At 44.9% G+C, this 19,616-nt stretch overlaps 1 protein-coding gene across 1 annotated transcript; it reads left to right on the top strand.

The window, feature by feature from the left end:
* Positions 1–903: 903 nt before the first annotated feature.
* On the top strand, positions 904–17,661 carry LOC100274680 (uncharacterized). The gene is made up of 10 exons (NM_001148999.2): positions 904–1,042; positions 1,351–1,382; positions 8,304–8,489; positions 9,270–9,449; positions 13,967–14,151; positions 14,253–14,348; positions 14,552–14,597; positions 14,701–14,807; positions 16,008–16,109; positions 16,194–17,661. The coding sequence occupies exons 1-10, from the start codon at positions 963–965 to the stop codon at positions 17,250–17,252; spliced, it is 2,073 nt and encodes a 690-aa protein (NP_001142471.1). The 5' UTR covers positions 904–962; the 3' UTR covers positions 17,253–17,661.
* Positions 17,662–19,616: the final 1,955 nt, after the last annotated feature.

The following is a 19,616-nucleotide window of genomic DNA, read 5'->3' as shown; positions in this document are numbered from 1 at the left end:
CTGTATTGAGAAATTAACCTCTAGTTTTAAAATTTTTAGGGTCTATCTCTAACAACATTTTTTGTATCGCCATCTATTCACTTCAAGAGAAGATAAATTAAAAAAATGAGGAACCCTTATTAGGACTCACTTTAATTCTTAATCTTTTGGATAACTCTTATAAATCCAAAAATAGGATTTTGGGTTACAATCGATCATTAGGTGCTAAGTCGAAGGCCTCGTCGAAGTTGCTACATAGCGTAGGCCCCGGTCGCCCGTGATCTTGTACAAGTATGGTTAGTTAAAATAAGGGGTCGAGCCTTCGTGTCGTTGATCGAGGGGTCGAGCCTTCGTGTCGTTGATCGAGGTCATGTTTAGCCTTCACCCCAACAAATGTCATTCATGTTTTTTTGCTGATTATATTTCATATCTTTGTATATGATCATTGTATATTGAATGAGGCTATACCCGAATGCTTCTAGCATGCTTGAATATTATGGCTCAATCTGAATACGTGGATACTTCATCATTCGACATATGTGGAATTATGTGTTGTGCAAAAACTTTATATGAATTCAAATTTGCATATGTAAGGTGTATGCGATTTTAGTGATCAAATGTTGTGTGAATCTATTATTATTCAGTGTGCATCATACAATCAACCGATTACAAACAAATTATGTCATTTTTTATTTTTCAAAAATAAACAAGGTTTAACCGAAAACGCTCGATATAGGCGCGTTTTGACGGATTTTTTTTTTTAAATTTGAAAGCCCAAACCGTTCAGCAGTTTTCGTTTTTTTTTCTGGATAGGAAGCGGGAAATCGGGATAAACGAGATGGTTAACCGTGGGTCCACACAGCAGAGCTTCATCGGACATAATGACTTTCTCTGAAGTCTGACCCTTCCGCCCAACCTTCCCTCATCCTGTCATCCACCCTCGCCCAACCGACGGCTACCGGTTGTAAGATTGGAATCGTTTGATGGCCGCCGCCGCCGCTTCGCCTCCGGTTCCTTTAGGACCCGATGCCTCCGATCTACTGGACGGGGATCTCCGTCTCAAGTTCGTTGTTGCCCACCCCCCCCCCCCCCCCCCCCCCCCCCCCCCCCCCCTGGACGGGGATTTTACTGTTCAGTTGCTTACCTTTTTCTCTGGTGAAATTCGCTATGAGGGTGCACGATTGTAGTAGTTTTTTTACTTATTCAGCCATTAGATGCGAAAAAGTTCGTGCAGTTGTTGTTTGCCGTGATAGGATTCCCCCGCTAGACCAGAAACCGCTGTGTCGCCGTTGTTGTGTTTGCTGTCATGGCAAATATAGATTTCTTCGGCTTTTTATGTGTTTGAGCTTTGTTTTCTTTGCCATCGTGCAGGCCCGCTGTGGCAATCTCATGGGATTCCGAAGGTACATATCTCTATCTGCTTACCCTCGGCCTTTCTTTTTACACTTGCGTTGCTTACACATCTCTGTCTTTACCTTGGGCCTTTCTACACTTTTTGCTTGCTGCTCTCTCCCGCGGTGACCTGCATGTTCATGGAGTGGTCTTGTGGTGTAGAAAAGTAGATAGAATGCCAGGGTATTAATGCAAGGCGCCAAGTTATTACACGAAGCTATACCCCTTGCTGTGCGGTTCGAAAAAGAACCTTCCTCCTCGAAGGACAAAGCCACAAAGGAATAACATTCCTTTCACTGCTCTCTTCTTTCCTTTTGAAAGTTTGGAAGCCTAGACACATTTCTGTGTGATTACCTGTTACCTTTCTACACTGCTTACTGTTTCCCAGAATCCCAATGATTTGTATGTACATTGAGTGGTCTTGTATAGTACAACCAAGCAGATACAATGTCAAGGTATTGATGCAATGAGACAAGTTATTAGGGGGTGTTTGGTTCTCCTGACTAAAGTTTTTTTTTCTCGAACATGCAGGAGAGCTGCGTATCATTCTATTAAAAGAAGAAATAAACAAGGTCTAAAATAAACCGGGGTACAACTGACGCCTTACGGCGGCCTGAACGAAACTAGCATAGACTGACTCATCTATAAAACTCTAGGCTACATGAGAGAGGGAGGCAACAAGGGATGTCAACCCCTTGGCCCCGGCAGTCTCCCACAGACGGCGCTCATCCCCCACATGGATTAGGAAATTAGCAACATTAGGGGAAAGGCCATCAAAGATGCATCTGTTCCGATGATTCCACAAAATCCAAGCGCCCAGCATAATGAGGGAGTTTAGGCCATCTCTGAAGGACCCCTGAATAGCTTCATTTGCTTGATGCCACCACTCCATAAAATTAATATCCGTTGGTTGGGGGGCCAAACCCTGCAGCCCGAATTGCCTTAGAAGGAGGAACCAACATTCTCTTGAGAAAACGCAATTCACAAGCAGATGGTCAATTGTCTCCCTCTCCTGCTCACATAAAGGACATTTTTCCGGATGATCCAGCCCCCGCTTCTCAAGTCTTTTAGTTCAACACGATCAGGTCGCGTTGTTGTAATCAAGGCACCCTCTGCCAATGAAGGTGGGTCACTGACATAACTGGAGCTCTCATGACCGTCGTTCTTTGTGATTATGTTGTATTCGGGAACTTCATTGGAATAACTGCCAATGAAGGTTTTTCTGTAGTAGCGTCTTAAGCAAGTCTCTGCTCTAGTGCTCTCTATCTCTCTCGCTCCTTGCGCCGGTGAAACGTGTGGATGGGCAGCTCACCCGGCAATAGGGGAAGCCATGTAACTTTTCTACCTTCTTTATGAAATACGTGCTAAGCACGTTCAATAAAAAAACCCGAAGCTATACTGTCTGTTGTGCAGTTCGAAAAGAATCCCCTCATCAAAGGAGAAAGAAATAACATTCCTTCCATTGTTCTCTTCTTTCCTTGTGAAAGTATGGAAGCTTAGAATCTCTCCAATATTTTTGGTGATATCTTGATTCCTGATATTGTCAAGTTCATCCAAATATTGTGTTTTGTCGTGTGCACCCTGGTATGAATGCAATTGTGGAAAGTCTTACATGTGTTACTCAAACACCATTGTCCTAATTTTTTTCCAAGTCAGATACCCTGCACAAGTGTTGGATCTCAGTTGGTATTTGGTGTTTCCGTAAAATCCTGCCATATGAGACACCTCTTTCTCAAGAGATGGGGTGGGCACTGCGCATGAGATGGCTTTGGCTAGCCAAAGCTGATCCGGACTGATCTTGGTCGGCTCGTCCAATTCAAGTCCCAGACAAGGTCCATGCATTTTTCCATTGTTGTGATCTCGAAAATAGGAAGTGGAGACCATACCATGTTCTGGAATGATCGATGGCTTAATGGCTAAAGGATTGTGGACTTGGCTCCAAGATCATATGAAGCCGTCCCTAGGAAAATAGCATCTAAGAGAACTATGGCAGAAGCTTTAACCAATGGGGTTTGGATTTCAGACATAAGAGGAGTTCTTGCTGTAGGAGCTGTTATTGAGTACCTGCACCTCTACGATCTGCTTGCTGATGTGGAATTGCATCCAGGGTAGAGATGGCAATGGGTACCCGAAACCCGAAACCCGATGGGTTTTTACCCCATTAGGGTACGGGTTTGGATCAATTTTCATACCCATGGGTTTGTTAACGGGCATAAATCTGTACCCAGCGGGTTTATGGGTACGGGTTTGTTCCTATAGTACCCAAACCCGTGAACCCGTGGGTTTTTTAAACCCGACCAAACCTAGTGCATATTGTCATTTTATTTTATAAACGAACAACAAACTTGTTATTCCTTATTTACTTCATATTTTTTATCAATTGGTGAATGTATCAGTAGTCGGTGAGAGTGTTGCTTGCTTGATATTATAGTTTTTACTAGCGTTATATATGTGGTGGATGGATAACTTAGTGCAAGGTCACTTAATTATACAACTTATTATTTGTATTTCATTCTCTCTACTAATAATTTTTATACCAAATCATGAACTCGTTGTTTATTACATAGATTTTGGATCATGATATCATTAATCATTACGATACTTATTGATTATGAGAAGAACAAGTATATTAGCGATGAAACCCGCGGGTAACCCATGGGTACCCGTTAACCCGATGGGTACGAGTTTGGGCAAAATCTCAAACCCGTCATGGGTACGGGTTTTTTAATGGGCATAGATATTTTTCACGGGTACGGGTTTGGGACGGTAAAACCCAGCGGGTTTGTACCCGTTGCCATCTCTAATCCAGGGGGTGGATGATGCTCACTTTTTCCAGTTCTCTGTCACTAGCAAATATTTGGCTAAGGTGGCTTATGATAGATTGTTCCTAGGCTCAATCCATTTCGAGCCTTATGAACAAATCTGGAAAAGTTGGGCGCCTTCTAAGTGTTGTTTCTGTTAGAGTATATTAGGCAACTCCTGATATGGTTGGTTTAGGATTGATTGTAATCCAGCGATAACCTTCCTTGTATCTAGGATAACCATCCTTATCTCTAGGATATTCTTCTTGACCTCCAAGTCATGTATTCCTATATATTCTCCCTAGAGGCTCAATGCAATACATCCAACACATTATACGCAATCCTTCATTCTTACATGTTATCACGAGTTTAGGTTACACCCTAGCCTCCCTTCCGCCGCCCCCACCGCGCCGCCCCCGGGGAGATCGCTCTCCGCCGGGGGCAGCGTCCTTGTAGGATGCACCGTGGATCCATCTGATCCGATGCGTTCGTCGTCGCGTCGTCAAGCACAACATCAGATCGGAACTCACAATCAAGTCTCCCATCGGTGGCCTCTGTCCACCTTGCCATCAACTAGCCCAGCCTAGCTAGATCTGGCCCGTTACATGTCGTCGTGGCGGTGGCTATGATGGGGCTGTATCCGCACCGCCGGCAACATCGCACGCCGCCATGGAGGCAGATGCGACCACCGCTGCCGGGCGGGTTACCCGATGATGTACCAGATCTGTTGTTGCTGCGTCTTTTCGTCTTTTCCGGTCAGTGATAGGGTTTGCGTCTCCATCGCCCATCGTTTCGCGCGTCATCAACATCGGCCTCGAGCCCTCAACAACACCAGCTCCATCTTCTTCGGTTGTGCTGCATGGCATGGCTAGTGGCGTGCCAGGGGATGCCCACATGCTATTTTTGCGCCTCTTCGTCGGCACGTCGATCTCTGCCGGTTCATCGTCGCCACTACTGACCGGGAGGTTCTGACATCGACATCACCATCATCGTCTTTGCCTCGCACACCGTCGGTCTGGCAAACCGATCGCGTGCCCGAACTCACCTTCACGTGATGTTTGTTGTCTGCTACGAGTTTCATGGTTATTAAAACGGTAAAACGTTATGAACCAACTTTTCAAAGTTTAAACGTTTAAACGAACGTTGAAACGACTTTTCAGACTTGACATAGAATTTCAAATATAGAATAAGTTCATACATAAGTTGAGTTCACTACCACACTTTAGCTTGCAACACACAGTAGAATGGTGCTGATTATTCAGTTATCACACTGGTTATACTAAGCTAAGCAGTTTATGAACATCAGCAGCCAAGGGATTAGGACTTAGGAGTGGTGGTGATTATTCAATATGAGCCAAGGGATTATGAACATCAGCAGCAAGGGATTAGGAGTGGATCATAGGAGCCAAGGGATTATGAACATCAGCAGCAAGGGATTAGGAGTGGTCAGTGGGATTATTCAATATGAGTGGGATTATGAACATCAGCAGCCAAGGGATCATAGGAGCTGCTCCATATACCAAGCAGTTTATCACACATTCACTGGATCTGGAGGGCGGGCTGGCGGCCGACGGGCGACAGCATACCTGGGTCCTGGATGGCGGAGGGAGTACTGAGGAGGGAGGAGGGGGCCCGGCGGGCGGCGGCATACCTGGAGCCTGGAGGGCAGCCGACGGCGTCTGGCGCGATGGCGGCTGTCTAGGCGCGATAGCTGGAGCGCGCGATGGTTGGCGCCTGGCGGCTGGGTAAAGGCCCATTAAGGCCCACTAGTGGATATGCGCGCAGAACGTCCAAATAACAGCGAAAACGTCCAGAACGGACGTTCCGACGTGTAAACGGCGTTTAAACGTCTAGGACGGACGTTCTACGCGTTTTTTGTAAAACGTGCGGACGTTTTAGCCGCTAATCACGTTTTAGCGTTTAAACGACGCTTAATCGTCGTTTAAACGACGTTTTAATAACCATGGCGAGTTTCTTAACCAAGCACAAGGGTTGCCGCTGAGTCGCCTCTTTGGGCAGCAGCATCATCGTTCGTCGTTGACCCCCACTGTTGCATCTACATCGTCGTCGACTCCGTCGGTGCGCGTCTCCTGCGCACGGTTTGCGAGCTGTTCGACACCTGTGAGCTGCGTCGGCACACCCGTCGATTTGCGCTGCACCTGCATGCTGCGTCGACACCATCTGTCGCTGGTCTGCACCACATTCGTCATCGAGTTCTTCGCCGATAAGTACCGCCATCGCGCTCCACTAGCGTCGTCGAGTCTCTTCTTCCTGTGTGTGTCGTGGCTCTCGCCGTCGCGACTCCAGGATCCTCGATGCGTAACGCCTACCTCTTCGCCTTCTTCTAGCACAATCTTGTTGCCATTGTCGTCGTCTCATCCTCGACTACGTTACTCCGCTCTGACAACCGTGAGCTGCGACGACACTCCTGCCATACCGCACCACAACCGTCGTTGAGGTCTTCTCTACTGGTCCCTTCAGACGCTGACACATGGTTGGGGCCTTCTACCTAGTACGTGCGGTACCGACAACACCGACACGTGCATTCGTATACGACGCGTTTCCAGGAGTGGCAAACCTGGAGCACGCCTCGTCCACGACGGTTTGACAACATCGTCCTCGACATCGGCTACTTCCTCTACGACTGTCTCAACTGTGTTGCCGTCTTCGTCTATGGCACCCTTCTTCTGCGCCACCGTCACCCTGGCGCCTACTGGCGCGCCGCGGGCCTTCCCGCGTGTTGCGCCTGCGCCCGCGACTTGTGCGCCTTGTCTTCTTCGGTGTCCTCGACAGCTACATCGACCACAACTACTCGATGCACGACACCTCGACAACGGCTCGGTGCCCTTGCACTCGGCTATCTCGACATAATCGGCACAAAGGTCATCTGCATGGGCTACTCCAGTCGCAGCATTCGCACCGACGTTCTAACTGTGTGGGGGGGGGATATATCCATTGTTCTCCAGCCTGTCCGTTTGTGTTGCTAACGCTATGACCGCGGGGGGATGTTAGAGTATATTAGACAACTTCTGATATGGTTGGTTTAGGATTGATTGTAATCCAGGGATAACCTTCCTTGTATCTAGGATAACCTTCCTTATCTCTAGGATATCCTTCTTGCCCTCCAAGTCATGTACTCCTATATATTCTCCTTAGAGGCTCAATGCAATACATCCAACACATTATACATAATCCTTCCTTCTTACAGTTTCTTCTTGTGGATGGTTGCTCATAACAAGTGCTGGACTGCTGATCACCTAGCCCGACGTGGTTTGGATCACCTTGAGAGATGTCCCTTATGTGATCAGGAGATGGAAACAGTCAATCACTTGCTGGTTAGATGTGTTTTCTCTAGGCAATTCTGGTTCTGCTGGTTACAGCAAGCTGGTCTCCATGCATTTGTGCCACAGCCGCATGAGAGAAGCTTTGTAGCTTGGTGGAGACATGCCATTGAAGCTACAACCGAACAATCTAGGAAGGGGTTAAACTCTCTAGTTATTCTTGGCGCCTGGATTATTTGGAAACATTGCGACTTGTGTCACTTTGATGGTCATACCCCCAACCTCAATCTGGCCTTAGCTCAAGCTGCGGAGAAGAGGTGGTGTTGGGAGCTAGCTGGAGCCAAAGGTACCACTCACTTAATGGCTCCCCAAATGGGAAATGAAGCGGTCGTGTCTTAGGTTGTAGCCTAAGATTAGTATTAATGGATGATTTCTTGTATTTTCGGTATTGGCCGCCGTAAAGGGCCTTGTATTTTGGTACTCATGGACCTTAAACTCCCTTTTCTTCTTAATATATGAGATGCGCAGTTCTCCTGCGCGTTCGAGAAAAAATGAACTGCAGACGCCCACATCATGTAACCGTTTCCTGTGCATGCGTGTAGCTCGTTACATTTATTTTAAGAGTCATTAGTAGGTTCATTCAATAGTTGCTTGCTTAATGTTGCTTTAGTTGCTTCAGACTTTGCATATTGGAGATATATTTTTTAGGAGCGCAAATTTTTTGCCTATCTGAGCGCATAAAAGACAAATAGTTGCAAAGATATATCTTATCGTACTTTCCACCTAGAAGGACTTGCACCTGAAAGTTCTATATATTTAGTGTCTAATCTAAATTTTGGATAACATGCAGCACTACACAGCCATGCAGAAAGGTGTGAGATAGAGTCAAAAGTGTGTGTCATTGATCCTTCTCTGCTTCCAGCTCTAGATGATTTATTGCAGGACATCTATGAATCATTGCAACCACAGCCAGTGGACTATGAACACCGAAACCTTATGGTTAATGTTTTCAACAAAATTGTTGGAGAAATTTTTGGTAAGAGTTTCCTGCATATTCGAGAAGAAGTCTTTTGTACGGAATCATGGGGGTCAAGGATTTATATTCATGTAATGTGCTCTTGAGATCAGTGTTTAATTGTGCCAGATGTTTATTTACATTTTATAGACATTTGTACAAACCCAAAACTTGCTTGGGACCAATAAATGGAACCATGTTTTTGACGAATGAACCAATATTACCTCTTTAAAACACATGAAAGTTTATGGATAACTATGCAACAGCAGACCTTTTGTTTCATTCAGAATAGTGTTCATGGTTAAAGGTCATAGGGTGTTTTATGTTGGTCTTGTTGTCTCTTCTTCAGTTCCGCTCATGTAACTCTGTAGCGGCCTATTGGCCTTGTGTACTCTGTACAATCTTCTATTAATATAATGATACACAGCTCTTGTGCGTATTCAAGAAAAAAGAATAGGGTTTCACCATACACCTTATTTAAGGATATCTTATCAGCTTAAATATTTATGCTTCAAATGATAGAACATATATACAAAATGCTGTCCCCCTATATGATAGAACATTAGGAAAAAAATAGAAGTGCATTAAAAAATCTAAACCTGGTTTAATTGATGGCCTGCCTGTCGCGTTTTCAGAATTTATGTTTGAACTTTGTTACAATTGTGTTTCATTCCAGCCAAGCACACCTCTTGTTAGTTTTAGTTATTAGTGTGATCTGCGGAAATTTAGCTGCCACTTTTACTAGGAAGTCTTTGTTTTCCATTGGAAATACTTGAGTTCACAGTTGGTGTTACTTTTCAGGTAAAAATAATGAGCTTCCAATTGTGGAACCATTTGGATCTTTCACAATGGATCTATTTACTCCTCAAAGTGACCTGGACCTCTCTGTGAACTTCAATACTGATGCAAATGATCAGTATCCTCGCAAGAACAAGATTTCTGCTATTAGGAAGCTTGCACATGTTCTATTTTCTCATCAGCGTAATTATTGCTCTAAGCACATCTCACATCTTTCCTAGCATTTTTTTGTCCCTTCTAGATTTTCTTATTCTTATCTGTTACTAGAATTTCTTGCACAATAAGACCTGGAGCTAATAGAATTGAATAAGGGAATGAAACATATCTAGTGACTCCATATATGAGCGAACTACTCTTGAAGTGTTCACAAAGGCTCATCTGAGAAAACAATAGGTCCAACAATAGTATTATAGTGATCAGAGAAGCTGGATTTGCAGTTTCTGCTATCTTGTGCTAGCATATACAAGGAGCTGTAACACAAATATATGACACAATAAAATTACTTTGAAATGTTTTTTTTTTCAAAATTTCTGATACAATGACGACACCCTGTGCATGCTACCACTGTTTTGTAGGAAAAGTTAAATGTGTAATGGATATGCTTCAACTCACCTTAAATATGCTCCTGCATTGAGTTCAATTTTGCCTATGTGAAAAACATTAGTCCAGATACACCCATATAAAAACCAATGTGTCACAGTGTTATGGTCGCTAGATTGGTGAGGGATTGGAGAGGGGGATCGATGGGCAGGAACGCCGGCCAGGGGCCTCTACCCACGGCCGAGCAAGAGCAGGGTTTCTCCCTTCTTATTCTTGCCTACTTTATTTCTAATCCATTGATTATATAAATAGGCCAGCTGGCCGCCCCTATCTAACTAGAGATCCTTATCTCCTTAAAACTCTCAACAAACTACTAATTGATAACCTTCATAGATAATCTCAACTAATTTTCTAATCTTTTCTCTAACTATCCTTATCTAATCTCCCTTGGAGGGCTCATGGTTGATGCTGTCATAGCCCCTCCGTGGGCCTCCTTAGGCTCTGACACTACACCTCCCCTGGACAAGCAGCTCGTCCTCGAGCTGCAACATCCAACAAACGACCTGTAATGACCTAACCTATCACCGAAAAATGAACCTTTTACATATCAACACATCTTTTAATTATTCTAGATATATTGCAACTGCAAGCATCATTCTGTGTCCCAAGGAAACGTTGCACAGCGAAGAGGATGGCGCGAGCTGGAACCACAGAGGTAAAGACACAACAACCTTCGGAGGTGCAAGTGGATCCTGTGCAGTGCAGCCCCTCATGGCCCCGCGGCCACTAGTACGCAGAGGGTGGTGTGGCTGGAGCAGATTGTGGCGAGGCCAGCAGACCCCCTTGTACGAAGGAGAGTAGTTGTGGTCAATGTTTACAAGTCGGGCGACCAGCTGGTCGAGTGAGAGGGGCGACCAGGCGACTAATCGCGATTAGGGCGACGATTAGTCGACCTAATCGGTCCTGGTCGACCTCTGGTCGTCCGTTAGTCGTTCTATGGATTTAAGGACATATGTATTTGTATATAACTATATATTAACTATATAAACACTGCATTTCTGCAATAATATAGGCATAATTAGTAGCAGACTAGCAGTAATTCAGTAAAAGTGTAAAATTGAATTCATCCAAAGTCCAAACTGAAAGTAATATTGGCATAATTACTTGCAGTAATTCAGTAAAAACTAAAAGTACTGCATAGTCTGCATTACCTGCTGGCTGCTACCTAGAGCAGATCAGCATCCAAACAAAATGCATCAGCAGCAGCACTGACGCCGCTGGACAGCTGGAGCACTTGGAGGCTGGACCGTTGGAGCAGAGACGTCGGCAAGGACAGAGGAGAGGAGAGAGACGTCGGCAACGACAGAGGAGAGGAGAGGAGTAGGGTTTTCTGGCGGCTGGAAGGGTCCTGGCGGCTGGGAGGGTTTTTGAAGGGGCGGCTACTGTAGATGGGCCAAAAACCAGAGGGAAGCCCAGTACCAAAAGTCCAAAACTGCAACGACCAAAAATGACCAGACAGTGCTCGACCAGACGACTAATCGCCCAGATCGACGACTAGTCGGTCGACTAGGACGACTAGAAACCCTAATCGCGTCGTCTTCCTAATCGCCCACTTCCAGGCGACCAGCCCGACTAATCGCGATTAATCGCGATTAGTCGGACGACTTGTAAACACTGGTTGTGGTAGTTGCCCGGTCGCCGCAGATGAGGGCCAGTGCCGGACGGAGCATTGTAGAGGGGCGCCATGTCTTGCAGCCTCTTGTACATGGAGGTGAATAGCCACCACGTTGCTCGGCCGCGCTGGTGCAGCTATGGCTCCCCCGCAATGGAGCACCCCCATCCTCTGCTTCACCTGCCGACGCGTTAGGAAACTGCATGCTGCAGCCTGCAGGTGGATAGCCGCCGCCGTCTGTCGCGGAGCATCCGCCCTCTCCTGGGCGTCGCTCTTGGGGTCAAGGGTAGCAGTGATGGCTGCCCCTGATAACAGGGGCGGTGTCGGCGACGAGGGCGCGACAAACGTGGAGGCAGAAGTTGCCACTGCAGCAAGGGAACCAAAGCGCTGCTGGCACATGATCTTGAATTGTGGCCACGTGACCTGATGCTCGTCGCGTTTCAGCCGCCAGAACCACGTATCTGTGTGGCCGATGAGGTGATACGATGCCAGTAAGGCCTTGTCGGACTCCAGGGTGTGCTGACTCCAGAAGAATTGCTCGCAGTCGTTGAACCACCCCAGAGGGTCACTGCTGTCGTTGTAGATAGGGAAGGAGGGGTTGCTGCGGTCATCGGCATGGTAGCAGCAGCGAGGGTCGGCGCCAGAGGCTAGTACACCAGTCCTGGTATGGTTGCCCCTGGCGTCATCAGCCATGCAGCTGGTGATGAAGACGTCCCTGAGGGCGCAACGCAATTGGTAGGCATCGCTGCCCACGAAGATGTAGGTGCCGGAGCGGGCGACGACGACCAGGTCGCTGGTGCTGGCGTGCTGCTGGAGAGCGCCATGTTGATTGTGTTAAGCCTCGCAAACAGATTGTCGAAGTACGCCTGGTCGGAATCCCAAGGACCCATGAGAGGCAGAGGCGCGACCGTGGGCCGTTCATACTGCGTGATGTTGGTGTCGGGGTTCCAGTAGTATAGGTAGCCGGTGATGCCGTCGATGATGCCGCACCACGGCTTGGGCAGCGACGGGTCTTCTGACGCGTACCACGGGGCTGCATGCCCGGACGAGCCACTAATGCCCGACATTGGGCCCGGTCGGGTCTAGGCAACTCGCAGTGGCGCCCACAACGTGGTGTGGAGGTGGCGTCCCGGCGGCGCAGGGCAGAGGCGTCCCAACGACGCGGAGGGTGACGCAACCTGCCAGCGTGGAGGTGGAGGCGGCGGCGGCGGACCCGGAGCGGCGAGGCCTCCGGCGTGGAAGTGGCTTGGCGGGGAAGTTGAGTGGGTCACCAGGCTGCGCGCGAGGGATCACTCGTTGGCGCTGGCGGGTCGGCTGTACGCGTGCTGGTTGAGGTGCGGTGGTGAGCGACAATGTAGATGTGGCGGACCCACAACGGAGATGTGGTGGTGGCTGCGCGTTGTGGGCGAGCAACGCAGGAACAGACGCGGTTGAAGGGCGATGGGAATAAATTTTGGCTCCGAATACCAGATGTTATGGTCGCTAGATCAGTGAGGGATTGGAGAGGGGGATCGATGGGCAGGAACGCCGGCCGGGGGCCTCTGCCCACGGCCGAGCAAGAGCATGGTTTCCCCCTTCTAATTCTTGCTTACTTTATTTCTCATCCATTGATTACATAAATAGGTCAGCTGGCCGCCCCTATCTAGCTAGAGATCTTTATCTCCTTAAACCTCTCCTAAAAACTCTCAACAAACTACTAACTGATAACCTTCTTAGATAATCTCAACTAATCTCCTAGATAATCTAAACTAATCTTCTAATCTTATCTCTAACTATCCTTATCTAATCCCCCTTGGAGGGCTCATGGCTGCTGCTGCCGCAGCCTCCTTAGGCCCTGACACACAATTGTGATGTGTCACAGCTGCGACATTACTATAAGGACATTGTATTGTTTCATTATTGTTGTTAGTTAACAGTTGTGATATTACTATAAGGATATTGTATTGGGATGGCGATCTTGGCTTGGAAGCAGCTTTGTATTATTTTGTTATATGGGCACTTGTATGATTGGGTTCTTGTTAAGGTTACAGGGTAGGATTGATGAGAGGGATATAGTGATGGGAAAAAAGTTAGGAAAATTGGCCAGCAAAGTTTTCATTCCAATTAGTGTACTTAGTGCCAATGAAGTTTCCATACCTGTACTGCTGTACATATCGGATGTGACGAGATAATTAGCAAGAAACTTTTGATGGCAATGTTAAGCTTTGTCTTTTCCTTGTCTAATACACCTTTCTGAATTAATTTCACAAAACAACAACCATTTGTGACAATCTAACGGTGACCATTTCATAAAACTACAACTACCCACCTGCCATTCAAATAGATTATAGTCTTAGTGGGCCACACAACTGGTTTTCTTGAGAGCTGTAGTTGCTCGTAACTAGGGGTCAAAGTTGTAGTTTTATGAAGTGGCCAGTAAGTTATAGTTCCTTATTACAGGAGTTGTAGTTTTGTGAAATTAACTCTTTTTTTATTATACTAATTTCAGGTCATGGTCGCTGTTATGGTGTTTCACCTATTGTGACTGCTAGAGTTCCTGTACTGAAGGTTATTGATAAGGGAACTGGTGTAGAGTGTGATATTTCAGTAGAAAACAAAGACGGCATGTCAAGATCAGCCATATTTAAATTTATTTCATCAATTGATAAAAGATTCCGGATACTTTGTTATCTGGTATAGTGATTCTTTGTCTTGATATCTTGGTTTAGATTGAGATGCTAAGTAACATGAATCTCCTCATACATGATCTGACAACTCTTAGTGTTATTCTACAGATGAAGTTCTGGGCTAAGGTACATGATGTGAACTGCCCCAAAGATCGAACAATGAGCTCTATGGCAATTATTTCTTTAGTTTCTTTTCATTTACAGGTAAACTTACTCAGTTACTTTTGTTTGATCTCTATCAACCTGCATGATCATGTGTAGATCGACTAGTAGTTTCACTGTTCATATGTAATTTCCATAATAGATTTGTGACCTGAATGTATACTATGGCTGTTCAAGAAACACTTTTTAATTTTAGAACAAGGGAAACAAAATGTGCTCATTAAATTGTGTAATGTGGATTGCAGACTCGGTGTCCTCCAATATTACCTGCATTTTCTGCCGTATTGAAAGGTACTCAAATCTGAGCACATGCCATTCTCCATTGACTGCATTTTCTGGGATCATCATGCCATCATCAGGCTATAGATAGATGATAGTTTCTATCCTCTTGCAGATGGTACAGATTTTGCAAGTATTGAGAAGAATGTATCACTATTCCAGGGTTTTGGGCACAGCAATAAAGAGTCTATTGCTGAACTTTTTGTATCACTAATGAGTAAAGTGAGTTGTTTAAAGTTTGCTTTTATTTATGTTCGTCACATGTCAATATTTCATTTTATTTTTGGACCAATAGGCACGAGTTCATGATTTTCTATTTATGCTTTTTAGTATAAATAAGGACACCTTTTTTATTTGGGAAATTTGGATATGTACCATTAAAAGATTACAACTTTAGATATATATCATTACTATCTCACTTACATGTGGGGTTCACATAAGTCAATTACATGTGGAGTCAATGGTATATATCTAAATTTGCAATCTTTTAATGGTATAGATCCAATTATTCCATTTTATTTGGGAGATTCTGCACTTGACCGACAAAAGGATAATAACTTGTGGGAGCATGAGGCCTGTTAAATCTGAATCTGATCAGATGAACAATCAATTTAACTAATAATAAAAATATTTTCCTATTTTTTCTTAGAGGACAGAATTATCACACCTGGTGACATTATTCATTCATCTCACCAGGCATGATAACTCTCATTCATCTAGGAAGCTGAGCTAGCTCAGTTGGTCGAGGGTGGGGACACTCAGGTTGCTGGCACCCTCGTTATCTGCATCATTAGTTTCAGTTACCAGATCTTCACCAAACAGATTAACAGCAACTCATGTTTCGATGGTCCAGTAATAAACTTTATCTTTGTAGTTTGATATTTTATGTGAAGCAGATTAACCTGTCTAACCTGGAGCCCAGGCTATTATAGCATAATTTCTCAGTTTTGTAGAAGCTACAGATTCAATTTTTTTCTGTTCAATGGTTGCTGATTATATAACCTGTATAGCCCGGAGTCCATGCTATTCTAGCATATTTCTTTAGTTTTGGATAATATAAAATGAAAACCATGAAGAACACCTTTTCAGGACACTATGCATTACTCATATATAAGTTCTGGAACACATCAGAACTTGGATAACAGAAAAAAACCTGTCATACATCAACTGTGTTCTAGAGGGTGATACAACATATTAACTCCTGTAAATAATTTTCACCATGCCACTATGGACCTGACTAACAAAAACGGTGGTTCCTCCTGTTTTTTAAGTCATTCTAGTATGTAGCTAGTTACAGTTAAGTTCTAGTTCTATTTCTTTTTGGTATTGTACCTGTGAAACTGTATTTTTTTTTACAAAGTTTACACGTTATTGTGGCTCATTCTGCTCAATTGCGTACACTTTTGGACTTATTTGGTGCAGCTAGTGTCAGTGGAGGGTTTATGGGAGCAAGGGCTCTGTGCTAGCAATTTTGAAGGGACATGGATATCGAAGACCTGGGCGAAGGGTGTTGGCAACTTGAATGTAAGTCTCCTACGGATTTTGGTTTAACATTGTATTGGACGGTGCATGCAAAACTTTGTTTATGTAGCAAAACAATCCATGCAGGTTGAGGACTTCTTGGACCGATCTCAGAATTTTGCCAGATCGGTAGGGGTGAAGGAGATGCAGAAAATATGTGAATGCCTAAGGGCTAGCGTTTCTGATTTGAGCAAGTTTTCTAAGGGTGAAATTGCTGCGCCCAAGCTAAAGGCCCTGTTGTTTAAGCCTTTGAACCAGGTTAACCCAGTCATTAAACCCCATCAGAAAACTATTAAGAGGAAGCGTACTAATCCAAATAAGACCAGAACTAACCCTATTCAGAAAAATGCTAAGAAAAAGAAGGCCCTTGAGCAGGATAAATTAGCCATTTCTCCTGGTCAGAAAGATGGTAAGAAGACCCTTGATCAAGAGAAGTCAGTTAGTTCTCCCATTCAGAAAGGTGCTAAGAAGACCAAACCCCTTAACCAGGATAAGTTAGTCATTTCTCCCGGCCAGGAAGATGACAAGAAGCCCCTTGTGCAGGATGAGCCAATAGTAGTGTCTCCCATCCAGAAGAATAACAATAAGTATGTTGATCAGGAGAAGTCCCTTCAGCAGGAGAAGCAAATCATCTCTCCCGGACAGAAAGATGATAAGAAGAGCAGCAAGGTGGGACCTGACTCAGCATGTAATCATGTGCAACAGAAGAAAGTGAAGGCTACTGTATCTACCGGCCGTGCTGCTAATACTCATGTTTCTAGTTCCAGGCCTCGCTCTGTTTTTATCCCCCAAGCACATTGGCCCAGCCAGCCAATTGTTGATCGGTTTGCGCATATACCTGAGCACCTGATCAGCCCTTCTGCTTTTAGTTATGGGTTGCCACAACCACTTATGCATCCAGCCTATCCTCATCCTCATTCTCATCAGGGATTGGTAGGTCAAGGACAGGGTAATTTCCTTCATTTCAATCCTGGTATTGAGCTGCAGCATCAAGGCCAGGCTTTCTTCGGTCCTCCAGCTGTCTACCACCCCATGGTGAATGGGTTTCACCCATTCGGTATCAATGGTGCTCAGCAAGTGCAGTACATCGACAATAGGATGGTGCAGAGGCCACCATATGGTTTTGGCCCAGGTTTCTGGGGATGATGGTTGCAGCCTGAGGAAAGGTTGGTTGCTAACTAGTGGGGGTTTGAGGTGAAAGTTGTCAGTTCAAAGAAAAAAAAGCTGTTGTGTCTAATATACTCAAAGATTTAGCTTTAAATAGGGGCCAGTGGAAAATAGCTAACCATGTGTCTGAACCTTGATTTGTGGTTTTTGTTCGGTTTCAGCTCTAGCTTACCTTAGAAGTAAAATGTTCTGTTGATGTTGGATTTTAACTCTAGCCTATCCTGGGATTAAAAGGTTTTGTTGTTGTTGTTGTAAGTTGTAATTGTAACTGTTAGGTTTGTACTCTAGTCTGATTTAAAAGTAAAAAGGCTATATTGTTGTTGTTGTATCTAGACCTGTACAAGGAGAAATAATCAAATAAGGAAAAAAACACAATGTGGGAAAGAAAGCTGTAATGTCGTTTGATCTAGTTTAAGTTGTTGATTGTACCACCTACGTGTGCTGTCTTTGTGCGAGCTCATCTAAGATGCATGTGAGATTGGGCGAGTTGAAAATCTGCTGGACAGTGAGAGGTGTCCCAGCTGAATGGGGTATGGCAGCAAGAAAGACTGAAGTTTGTCCGTCCTGGATGGAGCGTTGGAGGCGTGCAATGCAACAACATCATGGTCCCAGTCAGGAAGGTACAGTGTGTTGTTGGGTTCCAAAACAGAATCATGTCCAGCTCCAAGCAATGCCGTGCTGTAACTGGAGTGTACTTTCAGACGCAAGCTGTCTATGCTGTTGATTGGAGCGAACAAACAGTATGCTCTGTGGTAGGCATGAGCCGTTGCTTGTGCCCCCCTCTTGAAACTGTGGCGTGCCGTTTGTATCAGCAAGGCAGGCAAAACCGGTAGAGACAAGACAAGATGCCCCGGGACTGTTGCCTGCCGCCCATGGTATGTAATCGCCAATCTGTCGTGTTCATCGGCAATAGGCAAGCACTGAACCTGGAAGAAGTAGAAGGGAAAGCCGGCATATGCATGCGTTCGTTCATCTCACGTAGGCGAAGCATGGCGCTGTCGACGGCCACATCACGTTTGCTGTGCTGCTGCCTGCCTGCGTTGCTGACGCGATGGATGGATTCGACAGCAGCATCTGACAGAGGCAGCACCGGCTTTCGAGCGAGAGAGACGGCCGGGTGGGCTCTGTACAGCATGTTCCTATTCTGGACTGACTCGATCGATCCGGGACATCGTTTGGATGTATCCGGGAAAGGTTTTAACCTGTGAGTGTGATTGCGTGCGCAAGCTTCCGTGAATAAAAAGACAAGCAGATCTTGAGTACGTTGATGGCTCCGCATCTGGTAGAGAGGTGTGGTTAATGCGAATTAGGCATTCACTGCATCTGGAGCAAGAAAACATGAGTCCGGGCACGCAGTTTTGTGTTGGCAGATAGCTAGAGCTGAGACCGGACTAGGCGCACTGCAGTGCGCTTACCCTGATGAAAACGGCACTATATACTGTTGTATTTTCCTAGTTGCAGCTTGATGCGCTTGGACATTATTGGAATCCTAACTAAACATGCAAACGCGGAGGTGCATCCACACGATCGATCGGCGTATTTACATGCTTGATGCAGTGCACATATTTTCGACCCCCTGGTAACGCCTTAACAAACCCTCCATCTGTCTGTCAGTCTATCTCTATCTATCTCATTGAGACAGTCACTCACGCTCACGGCTAGTTTAGGAATCCAAATTCCTTTGGATCCCCTTCCTTTTCCCGGGTGAGAAATCCCTCTAGATAACAATTGATAAGATATTTATGGGATGTTTCAATATACTAGAGCTAATAGTTAGTGACTAAAATTAGTTAAAGACATCCAAACACCTTAACTAATAGTTCAACTATTAGCCATTTTTAATAAATTCCTTTGTTATGTTATACATATATATATGCACTTTATGGAATATATTTTTATTCTTCCTGATAGGATCAGTTTCCACATATACAGGTGGAAGCAACAGTTGAGGTTTTTAGTTCTACTTCTTGCAAGGATTAAGCTCTTTAGTTCTAATAAATGACATTGTAGCAGACTATATATGCGGAAATCAATTAGTAAGTGTTTTTTATTCTCTAGAAACTTGGAACATGTGAACATATAGTCACTTGTATAAGTTGCACATAAGCAAATCATAGCAGACTATTTATAAGGGAGTGAGTTGATGTCATCTCTAATAGAACTATATAATAATGGTAAATAGTTCTTGCTCAAATAATTGAAACACGTGTATTTAACCAAGTCATGTGTTAAATAAAAAAGTATTAACTTTTCTATATTACTTTTATGTGCATTTATCTAATTCAATCCATTGAATGCAGCATCTGAATCTACATCTGATCAAGTGCTAGCACAACTTCTTAT

This window comes from Zea mays, chromosome 4, assembly GCF_902167145.1.
Source record: "Zea mays cultivar B73 chromosome 4, Zm-B73-REFERENCE-NAM-5.0, whole genome shotgun sequence".
Classification (NCBI taxonomy): domain Eukaryota; kingdom Viridiplantae; phylum Streptophyta; class Magnoliopsida; order Poales; family Poaceae; genus Zea; species Zea mays.
This window is presented reverse-complemented; position numbering and strand designations above follow the sequence as displayed.

Bases quoted from the DNA above. Each gene is read 5' to 3' on its own strand.
- LOC100274680 (NM_001148999.2), top strand. From the start codon at position 963: ATGGCCGCCGCCGCCGCTTCGCCTCCGGTTCCTTTAGGACCCGATGCC. The intron at 9,450-13,966 runs GTAATTATTGCT...TACTAATTTCAG, and splicing joins TGTTCTATTTTCTCATCAGC to GTCATGGTCGCTGTTATGGT. The intron at 14,152-14,252 runs GTATAGTGATTC...GTTATTCTACAG, and splicing joins TCCGGATACTTTGTTATCTG to ATGAAGTTCTGGGCTAAGGT.